Here is a 17,267-nt window from a genome sequence, read left to right as displayed (position 1 = left end):
TCTCCCAGCTCGGCAGCACGATGACTCAGCAGCTCCTGCTAGGGCTCCCAGGCACATGCAGCGTCACACACACGCTGGGTCTGGGAGGACCACACATCTCACATCAGACAAAATATAAGATTCTACACTGCATCGCACCAATCGTTACCTGAGCACGATCTAAGCATATCGCAACCACGCGTGATTGAATCATGACGGTTGGGTGAAAGAAGAAGAATCCATCCAAATATCTGGGGTGTGCAAGTGGCTCAACAGTCAACACTGAAATGTTCATTTTGATGCAAATGTGAGCTTTTGAAGGAGCAGGGACTTAATCGTTTCAGGATTGTTTTAGAGAGAGGAAAGGACTGCATGAAACCTGATTCTTTTTCAAACTGCCTCAACCACAACTTGGCCACATTTTTGTTTGGTCCCACTTGGTCCTTGGACAACAGCAAAGCATTTCCACTGCCAACACCACGCCTTCCAATCCTCTCTGCTTATGTACTTTAGTGGCCGATCGGTATTTGATCTCCCTCTTATGTTTTCATCCTTCCCTTGGCTGACTGTATTACAGTGATACTAGATACTAGCCCAAGATACACAGAAAATGGCAACCAATGAGAACTTCCTGACCTCCTTCCCTGAGACTTGGGGGGGGGTGTTGAAGGGGTGAAGTGGCACACCCCTGTCAGGATGTCAGCTCTGTGAACTCACTGCAGCCAGGGGACTGCCAGAGAATTCAATATGCGGGGACAGAGGGAGCATAATCACAGCCCAGCACAGGCACACAGCTCTGGGGAAAAACCTACCTCTCTATGCTTTGCGCAACGTGTTCTGCAGATGCTGCTGGCCTTGTGTGTGTCTCTCTCTCTCTCTCTCTGAGGACCTACTCTGAGGTCTCCAATATCAGGAGGAGCACATGTTAATCCCTCAACACAAATACTGCATCAGATCAGTCTGCCTCTGCCTTGCACGACCCGGTTTGTTATTCAACACAGGCATTGCTGCTCGCTGTCCTCGTAAGATGGCGATCGGGTTTTTTCCTTTTTGATATGCTGCAAAAGTTAGGCTATCCTCAAACAAAAATAATCTGGTCGCATTCTAGTCTTTGTATGAAGGCAGACTGCAGACTGTCAGTGATTTTTTTTTTTTAATATTTTTTTAAACATTTTTTGTTTTTTGAAGGCTAGTGATTGAGCAGATGAAGTGGCTGAGGTTCACTGGGCAGATAATTGAGGTGATATATTGATTTGTCAGGGATGGATATTAGGTGCCTGGAGGACAGCATTCTGTATCAGGGTGTTGAGGAGATCTGTGTCATGCTATGCATCCCTATATGTTGTTGCACTGTGTGTGTTCTCACCTCCAACTAGGGTTGCAGGATTCTATTAACTTTCTCCAAAATTCCCGCAATCAGGAGGGAATATGCATGACATCAGAATTCTCCAACAAGGATTATTTTGGAAAACCTGTGAATTTCGGAAACATTACCGTAATTTAGCAACCTTAACCAGACCCTAACCAAACTATGCTGTCCACCTGAACTGACCTAGCCCCTCATTGTCCTCCCTTGCCATTTGTTAATTGTGCGGCCTCCTATCCATCTGCCACCCTCCATTCCTCCTCAGGCCCCCCTGTCCCCCTGCCCTCTCGTTGCCCCCTGGCCATACATGGGTGCCCCCTCGGTCCTCCTGACCCCTCCCTGTCCCCACTCTGCACAGAGCCCCTGATTATCTCTCAGTGGCTGCCTCTGTTTTGTGCTCTGATTAAAGGAGCAGCATGTGGTCTGTGTGAGCCGGGCCATACAGGCGGTGTTGGGGTAATGCTAACATTTATGTCTGGGAGCGGGCACAAAGGCTCTGGGAATACACCACTGGGATATTTATCAGTGGGCAGACACACACTGCCAAGATAACGATCAGCCCGGGCTTAGTATGTCGTAAACACGCTGCATGGGGAAAAGGTGGCGGGATTGGAGGGAGATATCCTCCCGCATCAAATCTTATCGGTGTGGAATTGGTATAGGAATAGCTTTGTAAAACATGCATCCTGTTTTAATGGAGTGCGGATGTGTTGCTGTAGAGTGCGGTGGGCTCTGCTTGAATCAGACGGCTCACAGCCGAAATCAAGCAGACGTCAATGTACATGTATGTCGATGTGCCTAAAGACACATATAGGTTTTAAAGACCCAGCCTCCTCATTTGATATCTTTCTATTTGGGCTCCCACGTTGGTGCTCCCTGCTGTGCCCTTCTCCGGTCCTCCTTGTTCTCCTGCCGCGTCTGTCTGCTCCCCTTGCTGTCAAGAAGGCTGTCTCTCTCGCTCTCTCTACAGCTCAGCCAATAGGAGTGCACCAGTCTCCCTGTTGCTTGCCACTCAACACCTTGTTGCCAGGACAACAGGAAGGCATGAGACCCACTTTACTGGAGCATTTTAAAGTTGGTGTTGACTCTTTATTGAAAACAAGGAAAGGTCTTTCTCTTTGAGTAAAAATGCCATTATGATGGTGCTCTTAGATCAAACCCTGCCCCCCCCCCTCTTTTTCCATCCTTTTATCCTGTCACAGCAAGTGGCTTGACATCATTTTAGTGGACATAGCAAAGGCATTTACATAGACGCTGATTTGTCAAATGATGTGACACAAATAAATGTATGCATCTTGTCTTTCTAAATTATAAGCTATTTTGAATGTCCATGTTTAGTGAACACGTCATTCCAGTGTCATCTGGTCGTCTAATCACAACTTCTGTCTCTTCCAGGTCTACGATGTTAGATGACATGTTTATTCTGGTCTTCATACTTCTGGTTTTACCCTCTTCCAGTGTGGAAGGTAAGAATTTGACAACTTTCCTTTAAAAAAAAAATGTTTATTCTCAGGAATAAAGAGTTTTCGGTACATTAGGTAGCTGCTTCAGAGATTACACGCATTTGGTACCATTCCCCATACATTCGGCCATGTACACGGCTTCAAATCTGCGTAGTGAGTTTACATTTTTCTGTCAAGGGCGTGCTTTGTCTCTCTCCCCCCCCCGCTGTCTCGCAGCATTTTTTTTTAACAACTGCAGTGACAGGCTCGCAGACTGGGCTCTGGGAGAACTGAGGATTTCTCACTGTCACGGGTTGGCTGGCTGGCTGGCTGGGGATACTTATTATTCTGCCTAGCCTACTGTAGTGTAGCAGCTAAATGATGACACGCTCATTATAAGAATGAGGGAGGTTGAACATAGCAAATCTCCTGCACTAACATGACCACAATATGACCATAATATTCACATATTAATAAATCCTCTTAAGGATCCGTCCCTTTTTTCCCAATTTTCCCTGAAAATGACATACCCAAATCTAACTGCCTGTAGCAAGGACATGCATATTCTTGTTACCATTTGAAAGGAAACACTTTGAAGTTTGTGGAAATGTGAAAGTAATGTAGGATAATATAACACAATAGATCTGGTAAAAGATAATACAAAGAAAGAGAACATTATTTTGTATTTTTTTTGTACCATCTTTGAAATGCAAGTGAAAGACCATAATGTATTATACCAGCCCAGGTGCAATTTAGATTTTGGCTACTAGATGGCAGCAGTGCATGTGCAACATTTTAGACTGATCCAATGAACCATTGTATTTCTGTTCAAAATGTTGTATCAAGACTGCCCAAATGTGCCAAATTTGTTTATTAATAACTTTTCATGTTCAAACTTGTACACTCCTCAAACAATAGAATGGTATTCTTTCATTGTAACAGCTACTGTACATTTGACAGTGTAGTTAGATTAACAAGAATGAAACATTTCTGCCTATATCAGATATGTCAATGTCCTGGGAAATGTTCTTGTTACTGACAACCTCATGCTAATCACATTAGCCTACGTTAGCTCAATCGTCCGTTGAAGGGACACCGCTCCCGAAGAAGTTTTAACAATGCCGAATGTCTGCGTATTTTATGCCTTTGGTGTTTAAATGTTTCTTTTTAGTTCTGTCCATCAGTATGTGTTGTGATTTTGTTTGAGTTTGAAATTAATGGAAAATACTAAAAATGTCTGTCTGGTCTAATGACTGTGCAGATAAGGGCAGCGTGAGCGACTATGAGTGTGTTTGCGACGGGCCATCATGCGACAGCAGAGACCGTTGTATTGGCCAGCAGTGCTTCTCGGCCGTCTCCATCCAGAACGCCACGTTCTTCCGACGGAAGGGGTGCATTGTGGGGCGTGGCGAAGGGTCCATAAGCTGCGGAAGTCCCCCGTCCCATAACTTGACTGTGGAGTGCTGCCATGGCGACCTTTGTAACATGAATGTCACAGTGGCAGACCCAGAGAGAGGTGACCGCATTGTTTTCATTGAAATCATTACACTCATGCTTTTATCCCTCCCTCAATGTAGGCTAAGCAATATCAGCATGCTGAGTCACTCACATTACCACATCATATATCTACCTACCTAGGCAGCACATCACCACTTTGCACAATGATTTAGTTAATAACACATTTACATTTAGTTTTCATTTGCGTGTAGGCCATTTGGGTACATTAGTGAAATGCTTCCATAAACAAAACTACCTAAAGAGTCGTTATATTTGTTTAAATGAATGAGAATTAAAAGGTTTCATGGATTTGTCTGGTCTCTCTTATTGAACAGATGAGGAAGTGGCACTTGCCTTGCAAGACGATGAGTGTGTGTGTGAGGGACGGTCATGTGAGGGCAGCGAGCGCTGTACAGGCCAGCGGTGTTTCTCCTCAGTGAAGATCAGTGACGGGTATGTGGGTCACCAGAAGGGCTGCCTTCAGGATGATGACCAGGGGAGAGCCACCTGCGCCACCCCTCCTTCTCCCAGCCACATAGTCAAGTGTTGCCAGGGGCACCTGTGTAACATGAACATCACCGTGGAAGCACCAGCAAAAGGTAACGCACTACCCTGTTTTCACTGAAATAATTTCAATAATTTTTCCTAATCTTGCCCTCACTTGAAGCTTCGTCTCTCACTTATTGTAGTTTTTATACATAAATATATATCACTTGCAACTTATTTTTTTTCAGAAGATAGGTATGCATATCAGGGGTGATTAATATTTACGAAGATGCACTACATGACCAAAAGTATGTGGACACCTGTTCGTCGAACATCGCATTCCATAATCATGGGCATTAATATGGAGTTGTCCCCCCCTCGCTGCTATAACAGCCTCCACTCTCCTGGGAAGGCTTTCCACTAGATGATGGGACATTGCTGCGGGGACTTGCTTCCATTCAGCCTCGAGTATTAGTGAGATCTGGCACTGATGTTGGGCGATTCAGCCTGGCTCGCAGTCGGCGTTCTAATTCACCCCAAAGGTGTTCGATGGGATTGAGGCCAGGGCTCTGCAGGCCAGTCAAGTTCTACCACACCGATCTCGACAAACCATTTCTGTATGGACCTCGCTTTATGCACGGAGCATTGTCATGCTGAAACAGGAAATGGCCTTCCCCAAACTGTTGCCACAAAGTCTAGAATGTTATTGTATGCTGTATGATTTCCCTTCCCCTTCACTGGAACTAAGGGGCCTGAACAATGAAAAATGGCCCCAGATCATTATCCCTCCTCCACTAAACTTTACAGTTGGCGCTATGCATTGGAGCAGGTAGCGTTCTCCTGGCATCCGCCAAATCCAGATTCGTCATTGGACTGCCAGATGGTGAAGCGTGATTCATCACTCCATAGAACGCGTTTCCACTGCTCCAGAGTCCAATGGCGGCGAGCTTTACACCACTCCAGTTGACGCTTGGCATTGTGCCTGGTGATATTAGGCTTGTGTGCGGCTGATCGGCCTTGGAAACACTTTTCAAGAAGCTACCGACGAACAGTTATTGTGCTGACGTTGCATCCAGAGGCAGTTTGGAGTGTTGCAACCGAGAACAGACAATTTTTATGCGCATCAGCACTTGGTGGTCCTGTTCTGTGAGCTTGTGTGGCCTACCACTCCGCGAATGAGCTGTTGTTGCTCCTAGACGTTTCCACTTCACAATAACAGCACTTCCAGTTGACCAGGGCAGCTCTAGCATCACCCTACTCCATGAGCAATAATTATCTATTCTGTTTCCTGTCCAGAGGAGAAAGTGAAGTCCGCCGGCGAGCACGAGTGCGTGTGCAAGGGGCGGTCGTGTGCCACCGGGCTGCGCTGCATGGGCCAGCACTGTTTCTCCAGTCTGACAGTCAGCGACGGAGCCCTGGTCTACCAGAAGGGCTGCTTCAAGGTGTACGAGCAGAGCAGAATGACCTGCAAGACGCCGCCCTCCCGCGACCAGATCGTGGAGTGCTGCCAGGGCCACCTATGTAACATGAACATCACTGTGGAGCTGCCTGTTATCGGTAAGTCAATGCACTGGCTACTTGGCACCGTATTTGGGACACACAATGGTGCACATTCATTCATATGTGTCTGTATGGTGCACATTTGCATTAAAACCAAGGTTATTAATTAACCACTTACACCCCTTGCATTGGCCTATATGGATAGGGCTACATTTCAATGTTTCTTACAGACGAAATATGGAAAGCATATGCATAACCATGGTAGCAATCAAAAGGGAACAGTTTGTAGATTATGGGGAAATTGTTAGACTAAAGATGAGAACAAAACAATTAACCGGACAAAAGACTGAATCCAAACATTACACTGGATTTTATGTTCATTTTAGTTACTGTACTTTTCGCCGTGTTTGTTGATATCGAAACCTGAAAATACTCTGGATACGTTCAGTATCATGATAACATTGGCAATTTGGTGTAGGTGCAAAAACCATTAAATCTAAAAAATGTTAAGGATTTGAATGAGAGGTCTAACGTGTGGGGCCACTTGGAGACACCAATCTCCACTTTTTTTATTACTCAAAGAAGAGTCTTCAACGATAAGGTACTATTTTGAGCTCGCCTAGCTGTGCCGTTGAGGAACTATAGCAAGCAGACTTGTAGTTGTTTTCTTTGGAACACAGCCCTGCATCCCCGCCTCTACACAATTACTGTTTACACGTTCCAAAAAACTGTCCATTTATAAATTGCAGCCTGGTTGGGTGGGCATGATTAGAAAACTTGTTCTATTGTCAACATCCCTAGCTAAATTACAAAATATAATCGTAGTTTTCAAAAGGCAATTCAGAGAAGCAGATCGTCATTTTGGTGCGGATCACAGGAGGTTGGTGGCACCTTACTTGGGGAGGATGGGTTCGGGGGTACTGACTGGAGCGGAATCAGTGGAAATATATCACTAGCCACTTTAAACAATGCTACCTTATATAATGTTACTTACCCTACATTATTCATCTCATATGCATATGTATATACTGTACTCTATCATCGACTGCATCCTTATGTAATACATGTATCACTAGCCACTTTAACTATGCCACTTTGTTTACATACTCATCTCATATGTATATACTGTACTCGATACCATCTACTGTATCCTGCCTATGCTGCTCTGTACCATCACTCATTCATATATCCTTATGTACATATTCTTTATCCCCTTACACTGTGTATAAGACAGTAGTTTTGGAATTGTTAGTTAGATTACTTGTTGGTTATTACTGCATTGTCGGAACTAGAAGCACAAGCATTTCGCTACACTCGCATTAACATCTGCTAACCATGTGTATGTGACAAATAAAATTTGATTTGATATGAATGGTATCAAATGCATCAAACGCATGGTTTCCAGGTGTTTGATGCCATTCCATTTGCGCCGTTCTGGACATTATGAGCCGTCCTCCCCTCAACACCTTCCTGTGGTGCGAAATAGAGTAGACCGCATTCAGATGCCTGTTCCCTGCCAGATTTCTTCACAATACGTCAAACAGGCTACATTCTGTTCAGAACCACCCAGGGTATGACGCCATGCCATCTTGTAACTGTACATCAAACATAGTGATTGTAAATGTTCACACGGTATATTACATGAGTTGTGTGATATGGAAGTGTGAAGTGCACGTTTGGACTAACGGCTGTTTGGCTTGCTTATATGACATCAAAGCGGTAATTATTATAATCCTCAACATCTCATCTTACAAAATACATCTAGTCCTCTTTTATTTGCAGCATTTCCCTAACTCAGAAAACAAAACATTTGCAAAAGATGCCCATTTAGAAGCAGAGATGGGGGGGGGGAAACCTCTTGTCGCGGGTGGTGTTCAAGTTCAGAACTGCTGTCAATCAAAACCCATACTGCGCTGTGAAGCGAGACCTTGAGCTCTGACGTCATGTATAGCATGTTACTTTACAACCACTGCGTTGAAGTTTAGGTGCATGTCTGTGTCCATATCTGCTATTTTGAACCTGTATCAGGCCAACGTGGGTGAGACATTTTAGGCGCGTTAACCCTCGCAAGGCTGCCGGCCCAGACGACATCCTTAGCCGCGTCCTCAGAGCATGCGCAGACCAGCTGGCTGGAGTGTTTACGGACATATTCATTCTCTCCCTTTCCCCGTCTGCTGTCCCCACTTGCTTCACGATGTCCACCATTTTTCCTGTACCCAAGAAAGCAAAGGTACAGTGGCTTGCAGAAGTATTCACCCCCTTGGCGTTTTTCCTATTTTGTTGCGTTACTACCTGGAATTAAAATAGATTTTGGGGGGGGTTGTATCATTTGATCTACAACATGCCTATCACTTTGAAGATGCAAAATATTTATTATTATGAAACAAACAAGAATTAAGACCAATTTTTTAAAACTTGAGCGTGCATAACTATTCACCCTGCCAAAGTCAATACTTTGTAGAGCCAACTTTTGCAGCAATTACAGCTGCAAGTCTCTTGGGGTATGTCTCTATAAGCTTGGCACATCTAGCCACTGGCATTTTTGCCCATTCCTCAAGGCAGAACTTGACTAGGCCATTCCAAGACATGTAAAAGTTTCCCCTTAATAAACCATTCGAGTGTTGCTTTAGCAGTATGCTTAGGGTCATTGTCCTGCTGGAAGGTGAACCTCCGTCCCAGTCTCAAATCTCTGGAAGGCTGAAACAGGTTCCCCTCAAGAATTTCTCTGTATTTAGCGCCATCCATCATTCCTTCAATTCTGACTAGTTTCCCAGTCCCTGCTGATGGAAAAACATCTCAGGGTGATGAGAGGTGTTGGGTTTGCGCCAGACATAGCATTTTCCTTGATGGCCAAAAAGCTCAAATTTAGCCCCATCTGACCAGAGTACCTTCTTCCATATGTTTGGGGAGTCTCCCAAAATCCTTTTTGGCAAACACCAAACGTGTTTGCTTATTTTTTTCTTTAGGCAATTACTTTTTTCTTGCCACTCTTCCGTAAAGTCCAGCTCTGTGGCGTGTTCGGCTTAACCTGATGACGGGTTAGGGTTCCCATTTGGGAACGATCCCGTCCGACGTTAACTGGGACGTGGCGCATGGAACGCAAAAATATTCTTAGAAATATTTAACCTCCACACATTAACAAGTCCAATAGCTCAAATGAAAGATAAACACCTTGTTCATCTAGCCAGCAAGTCAGATTTCTAAAATGTTTTACGCCGAAAACATAGCACATATTTATGTCAAACCACCACCAAAGACACAGCTCATTTGAATTAGCCACGTTGAACAAAATATGCAATCAACAACCGCAGGATTAAAAGAAAAATAATTCACTAACCTTTTGAAAATCTTCATCAGATGACAGTAATAGGACATGTTACACAGTACATTTGTTTTTTTCAATAATATGCAATTTATATCCATAAATCTCTGTTTACAATGACGCCATGTTCAAAAAATGCTACTCAAATGTCCGGAGAAATGATGATATCTGCCGGAGCTAACGTCAGATAACAAGCAATACACATTATAAACTTTGACTAAATATACATGTTCTACATATAGTTAGAAAGATACACTTCTTCTTAATGCAACCGCTGTGTTACATTTATTTTTAACGTTACAGAATTCGTTCACTAGGCTATAATATGAGACGGCGCTCAGAAATTAGCATTATGTCTCCTCTATCTCGGAGTCCACAGAAACCCATAATTAACACACAGATATTCCCTTACCTTTGATGTTCTTCGATCAGAAGACATGGAAGGAGTTATACTTACCAAAAACTGCGTTTGGTTTTGAAGTCTGTGTCTTTAGGTTATCAAACACGACAAATTCCGGTCGAAATGCAGGCAAAATTCTAGTGGATGCGCATCAAAACTTCAAAATTACATATTATATGTCGACTAAACTGGTCAAACTAAGTGCAGAATCGAGCTTTAGCATGTTCTAAACAGACAAACCTACATCGTTTGGTGAATCTTGGAACAAAGAGAGCTCCGGACCCGACGTGCGCATGAAAGTGCATGTATTTTCGCGTGACCCGGAGGTTTCAGCCCGCCAAAACTCGAGGGAGCGCACGATTCTCACAATGACAGGCCCCACTGAAAGGGGACATCGCGCTGAAGAGATAGGAACTGTTCCCAGATCTGTAGCTGGTTGGGAAGGGTGGGGGCGATGACGTCAAAGTTGTCCCAACTTTTCTGTTGCCAAGAGAGAGTTTGGGAGAATGGCTGCCCTGGGAGTTCTGCTTTACATAGAGACATAATTTGAACGGTTTTAGAAGCTTTAGTGTTTTCTATTCAATAATAATTATTATATGCATATATTAGCAATTTTTGACAGATTTTTTTTCTGTTTACTATGGGCACGCAATTCCTCCAAAGGGGGCAGTAGTCAGCCCTATCTTTAACAGGTTTTAAGTCCTATGGACAGATTCTCAAATCTCCTCTGTGGAGCTTTGCAGCTCCTTCAGGGTTATCTTATGTCTGTTTGTTGTTTGTCTCTGATTAATGTCCTCCTTGCCTGGTCTGTCAGTTTTGGTGGGGGCACTGAAACTGAACAAAATGACTATCGCCGCGTAGCACTCACTTCTGTCATCATGAAGTGATTTGAAAGGCTAGTTAAGGAGCATATCACCTCTACCTTGTCTGACACCCTAGACCCACAGCAATTTGCTTACTGCCCCAATAGATCCACATACGTTGCAATCGCCATTGCACTGCACACTGCCCTATCCCATCTGGACAAGAGGAATACCAACTTCAGAATGCTGTTCATTGACTATACCTCAGCCTTCAACACCATAGTACCCTCCAAGCTCATCATTAAGCTCGGGGCCCTGGGTCTGAACCCCACCGTGTGAAACTAGGTCCTGGACTTCACTACCTGGGGAGCAGCCCGTCAGGAAGGTAGGAAACAACATCTCCACTTCACTGATCTTCAACACTGGGTCCTCACAAGGGTGCGTGGTAAGCCCCCTCCTGTACGCCATGTTCACCCACGACTGCGTGGCCACGCACGCATCCAACTCAATCATCAAGTTTGCAGACGACACAACAGTAGTAGGCCTGATTACCAACAATGACGAGATCGCCTACAGGGAGGAGGTGAGGGCCCTGGTAGAGCGGGGACAGGAAAATAACCTATCCCTCAACAAAACAAAGGAGCTGATTGTGGACTTCAGGAAACAGCAGAGGGAGCTAGGGCGTACAACAGGGTGAACAGGGCGTACAGGAGGGGGCTGAGCACGCACCCTTGTGAGGCCCCTATCCACATCAACGGGATCGCAGTAGAGAAGGTGGAATGCTTCAAGTTCCTCGGCGTACACATCACTGACAATCTGAAACGGTCCACCCACACAGACAGTGTGGTGAAGAAGGCGCAACAGTGCCTCTTCAACCTCAGGAGGATGAAGAAATGCGGCTTGGCCCTTAAGACCCTCAGAAAGGTTTAGATGCACCATTGAGAGCATCCTGTCGGGCTGTATCACTGTCTGGTACAGCAACTGCACCACCCGCAACCGCAGGGCTCTCCAGAGGGTGGTGCGGTCACCAGGGGCACACAGCCTGCCCTCCAGGACATCTACAGCACCCGATGTCACAGGAAGGCCAAAAAGATAATCAAGGACATCAATCACCCGAGCCACGGGCTGATCACCCTGCTATCATCCAGAAGTTGAGGTCAGTACAGGTGCATCAAAGCTGGGACCGAGAGACTGAAAAACAGCTTACATCTCAAGGCCATCACTGTTAAATAGCCATCACTAGCCGGCTACCACCCAGCTAGTCATCCCTGTACCTTGGAGGCTGCTGCCCTATATAAATAGACATGGAATCACTGGCCACTTTAATAATGGAACCCTCGATCCCTTTAGTAATGTTTACATATTGCTTTACTCATCTCATATGTTGTCACGTTCTGACCATCGTTCTTGTGTGTTTTAGTGTTGGTCAGGACGTGAGCTGGGTGGGCATTCTATGTTGTGTGTCTGGTTTGTATATTTCTATGTTTGGCCTGATATGGTTCTCAATCAGAGGAAGGTGTTAGTCATGGTCTCTGATTGGGAACCATATTTAGGTAGCCTGTTTTGTTGGGTTTTGTGGGTGGTTGTCTCCTGTGTCAGTGTTTGTACCACACGGGACTGTTTCGGGTTTTCATGTTTCTTGTTTTGTAGTCTATTTCATGTATAGTTTCGTTATTAAAAGTACCATGAATTATAACTACGCTGCGTCTTGGTCCGATCCCTGCTACACCTCTTCTTCAGAGGAAGAGGAAGAAGAGAACCGTTACATATGTATATACTGTATTCTTTTCTACTGTATTTTAGTCAATGCCACTCCGACATTGCTCGATCTAATATTTACTTATTTGTTTCCATTTTTAATACTTTTAGATTTGTGTGTATTGCTGTGAATTGTTAGATTCTACTACACTGTTGGAGCTAGGAACACAAGCATTTCGCTACACCCACAACATCTGCTAAATATGTGTGTGACCAATAACATTTGATTAGAATTACTGCCAAGAAAAAACCAACACTTTTGGGCCATATACTCTTAGTGATCTGCTGTCTGTGATCGGTTGACTGACGTGAAGAGGCAGGTGCTCTATTGATTGTGTCCACTTGGCCATTCTCCAGCGAGGACGCGATGCTGCGGTGCATGAAATTGTCTGCCATAGTCGTTTGCTGCATGGTCCTCTGTTGGTCTGCTTTTCAGGCTTGTGTGGCGGTTACACCCCGAGCACCTTCACAGCAGAGGAGGGGACAGCCTGAAAAAAGAGAAACGTTAGAATTGTGTTTAGTCACGGTCTACTTCCTCCTATGTCCTCTCTGAGATTGTTTGCTCGGCCTGACACAGACCTGTAAGGCAGTGTAGAGCGGAGCCCCCTGGGAAAGGAGAGGACACTGTCTGCGTCCCAATTGGCACCCTATACCCTACATTGTACACTACTTTTGACCAGGGAATAGGGGGTCATTTGGGACACGACCTGAATGAAATGTATAGCTCTGTTCTCTAAAACTCACTCTCCTCTCCTATCCACAGTAAAAAAAAATAAAGTATGCTATGTATAAAAATGAATTATTTCCTAAACATCTATTTCTTTGAGGTTAGTCCCTGTTTTTGTTAAACACACAACACACAAGAAGATCTTAGCATCTACCAAAAACTATGTTTCTGCGTTAAGAACAGTAGAAAACATCGAGACATTGACACTCTGCCATCATTTCGGTCTAAAATCTGTTGTTTTCTATACTGTCTATTCTGAGCTTGTTGAGCTTCATTGAATTCCACTCCACAAGAGTGCTATGAGAAGGAGAAGGAGAAAGAGTTCAGTATGCATGGGAGAAAAGAGGGAGCATTGTCTGTGCTGAGGGCTAGGCAGTTTTTTTTCTCCCTGGAGTGTGTGGTAGTCAGATCTCCAGGCATGGTGATGGTGCAGCCTGTTGATGTGTGGCCTATCCCACCCGTGGATATATGCTGCAGTGTGCTCTTACCTTGGCCTCCCCCTCAACCCTTGAGCCAGGTCTGTTTGGTCCAGGCAGAGCAGGCAGGCGGACGGGGGAGGAGGGAGAGAACGTGTTCTTTAACATGCCTAATTATCATCGCCTCTCCTTGAATGATGCCTCCCAAAGCTTAGGGCTTTAGTAAACGCTGTGTTTTGATCCCCCGGGGCAGCTGGGCACCTGGCTAAGCTGAACGGAGGAGGAACTTGGTTGTACTGCAGATTTCAAATTCGTTGTCCAAACACTGTACTGGATTGAATGTAGTTCGTGTTTAAAGGCGATTATGTTGCTGGAGATTTTCTTTTGTCTTCATCTGGTTCTGGCATGATGTGATATATACTTTATAATAAACTGGGTGGTTTGAGCCCTGAATGCTGATTGGCTGACAGCTGTGGTATATCACACCGGGTATGACAAAACATGTATTTTTACTGCTCTAATTATATTGGTAACCAGTTTATAATAGCAATAAGGCACCTCGGGGGTTTGTGGTATATGGCAAATATACCACGGCTGAGGGCTTGTATTCAGGCACTCCGCGTTGTTGTCGTGCTCAAGAACAGCCCTTGGCCATATACCAAACCCCCTCGTGCCTTATTGCTTAATTGTCCCTGACTTGGACAATAGTGCAGGGACAACAACAAAAAACACCCTCTTCCTTGTCTGTTTCCCATATATTTAGGCAGATCATATCTTTTGCGTTTTTATATATTGTATGACATCGCATTTTATTTATGTTTCTACATACAATACGTACCAGGATGTTCAAATAAACCTAAACCTCTTTCTCATCCTCGTAGCAAGCAACCTGCCCAACTACAGCTTGACGACACTGGCCATAGTCATCGTGGCTCCGGTCATCGTGCTCGTCGTCCTCTCTGGCATCGCCATCCTGGTGTTCAGACGCATCCACCAGAACCAGATGGAGAGGCTGACGGCCCGGGAAGCTGAGTACGGCACCATAGACGGCCTCATCGCCTCCAACGTGGGGGAGAGCACACTGGCGGTGAGGAAGACATGGTCATACTTAGGGTTGCAAAATTCTGGTCACTTTCCCAAAATTACCAGATTTCCCGGAAATCCTGGTTGGATTTACCTGCTTATTCCCTCCTGTTTCCGGGCTTCTTCTAACCAGGATTTCTGGAAAACCAGGGAATTTTGGGATATTGCAACCCTACACTAAGAGCATGCCAGGCCTGGGCTCGTCAGGGAGCTGTGGATAGTATGTTTCCAATCCACGCAGTCCAGTACTGAACACCATTTATACACTCTCAAACTATGTCATTATGTTGAGCCTGAAGACCATTTTGTGTCTGTGTGCTAGGTAGTCATGCACTGTGTGTTCATGTAGTAGACCTACATCAACCCTGTCAGGATCACATTCCTGTCCTAGGAATTCGGAATGAACAAATTTGTTCCACCACTGTGATGGAGAATATGTGCATTGTTTTACCAGAGCATATTGAGCACATGTGTTTCACAGATACACATGATTTCAACAAAATTTCAAGTATGTTGGCTACTCTAGTGAAATAATGCTTTGAGCTTAGCATCTCTAATCAGCATTTGTTTGATTAACTTGAGCAATCTACCCACCTGAAGACCCAGACCAATCCCATCTATTTTTTTAATTAAAAAACTTGAAGGAAAACCCTAAACAGGCTGAATGTTTCCATTGGGGAGACCAGTCTCACTGATAACACTGATGGGCTGAGGTGCGCTAGAGGAATTGCTGATGTTGGATCTATTTCTAGATATTTTTCAAAGCACATCAGAGCACTTGGCAGTGTACACCCCAAATATGCTGCTGCGTAATGTTTTTTTTTTTGTTTCAGTATAATTAAAAAGTGCTTGGCAGCAACCCGGATAAAAGTTATTATAAACCATGGTGACAGTCAAAAAGAAAAACACCTCCCCCAGTAGCCCTGGATGCCTAAAAATTTGGTTATTGTGGTAATGCTGTGGCTGAATTCACCCCTTCAACAGAACAGCCCAGATCTGCCCTCCCACTAAACAGTGACTTTAACTACGACACAATGTGTTGTCATTGGTTTTACGGCTTCTATTTAGTATTTTTCTCCTTTCCCAAATTGTACACAGTGTGTGTTTTATGCATGTGGCATCTATCTTTTTAGTTTTTCCATTTTAGTCCTCTGTTTTTTTCTCAGGCGTGTTTGATGGAGTTGCGGAACACTACCCCCTTGTGTCAGCCATGATGCCCTGCAGATGCATGGAGAGGAGTTAAAAAATAAAAGGCTTAGCAGCATTGCGTCTGTTTGGAGTCTGGGGCTGGGATTAGATCAAATCTCTCAGCCCCCTCAGTTCACTAATCACCAGGGACTGCTGTTGTTTACCCAGAGGGCCCTCTGCTGCTCCAGGGTGGCCAGACTGACTGACTGACTAACTCTTCAGAATGTCTATCTGTGAGTCAGTCTGGTCATGCGCACAGACTGACAGCTAGATAGCCAGCATTTGGAGTCTGAGCACTAATCATCAACCATTTCACTCAGCCTCCCCAACGTGGGCCACATCATAAGGAGGGAGGCCAGCCGTATTAACTGAATCCCAGATGCTCTGCTGTGTTGAGGGCTGGGCCACCTTCATCTAGAGAGTACAGGCTGGTCATATTCCTCTGGTTGCAGTTAATTTATTTTGTCTGTCCCTCTTCTCTCTCGTAGGATTTGCTAGACCACTCGTGTACGTCGGGAAGCGGCTCCGGACTCCCCTTCCTCGTTCAGAGAACTGTCGCCCGACAAATCACACTCAACGAGTGTGTAGGTCAGTATGCAATCAGAGCCTGATCTCTTTGTTCAGTGGCTAAGGTGTACGTTTAGCCTCAGTGCAGGTTTTGGAGTAAATGTTTTTTCCCCAAAAAAATGTAAGACCTCTTAAAGAGTAGCACTGTTGGAACAGAGATTTGTGTTGCAAAACAGAGTCACTGCTGTTCTCTGACCCTGAGAGATTTCTTAGAAGAGTTAGTTTTTTTCAGTAGTGTCTCTTAATATTTCTCTTAGTTTTCCTAGAGTTCAGTCTGAAACATGGCCAGATGGCCAATGTAACACTCAACTCCCTAAACCAACATTGCACACATCTGATTTGTGGGTCTAGTCGAGTATAAACTGCCAACAAAAATATTTTTAACAAACATGTTTCATTTAAGGGGCCTCCCGGGTGGCGGTGTGGTTGTGCCACCAGAGACTCTGGGTTCGCGCCCAGGCTCTGTCGCAACCGGCGGCGACCGGGAAGTCCGTGGGGCGACGCACAATTGGCCTAGCATCGTCCGGGTTAGGGGGGGGTTTGACTGGTAGGGATATCCTTGTCTCATCGCGCACCAGCGACTCCTGTGGCGGGCTAGGGCACAGTGCACGCTAACCAAGGTTGCCAGGTGCACGGTGTTTCCTCCGACACATTGGTGCGGCTGGCTTCCGGGTTGGATGCGCTCTGTGTTAAGAAGCAGTGCGGCTTGGTTGGGTCGTGTATCGGAGGACGC

At 45.1% G+C, this 17,267-nt stretch overlaps 1 protein-coding gene across 3 annotated transcripts in view; it reads left to right on the top strand.

The window, feature by feature from the left end:
- LOC112225176 (activin receptor type-1) overlaps nucleotides 1–17,267 on the top strand; it is a 40,533-nt gene that overhangs the window by 17,315 nt on the left and 5,951 nt on the right. For all 3 annotated transcript variants that reach the window (XM_024388862.2, XM_024388861.2, XM_024388863.2), the window contains exons 2-7: nucleotides 2,741–2,811; nucleotides 4,049–4,303; nucleotides 4,620–4,883; nucleotides 6,067–6,327; nucleotides 14,578–14,783; nucleotides 16,456–16,555. In XM_024388862.2, the coding sequence (XP_024244630.1) occupies nucleotides 2,748–2,811; nucleotides 4,049–4,303; nucleotides 4,620–4,883; nucleotides 6,067–6,327; nucleotides 14,578–14,783; nucleotides 16,456–16,555 (1,150 nt within the window). In that variant the 5' untranslated portion in view covers nucleotides 2,741–2,747. The remainder of the gene's footprint in view (nucleotides 1–2,740; nucleotides 2,812–4,048; nucleotides 4,304–4,619; nucleotides 4,884–6,066; nucleotides 6,328–14,577; nucleotides 14,784–16,455; nucleotides 16,556–17,267) is intronic.

The sequence above is a fragment of the Oncorhynchus tshawytscha genome, linkage group LG26 (genome assembly GCF_018296145.1).
Source record: "Oncorhynchus tshawytscha isolate Ot180627B linkage group LG26, Otsh_v2.0, whole genome shotgun sequence".
Classification (NCBI taxonomy): domain Eukaryota; kingdom Metazoa; phylum Chordata; class Actinopteri; order Salmoniformes; family Salmonidae; genus Oncorhynchus; species Oncorhynchus tshawytscha.
Note: the sequence above shows the minus strand (reverse complement) of the source record. Positions and strands in the feature narration are given on the sequence as shown.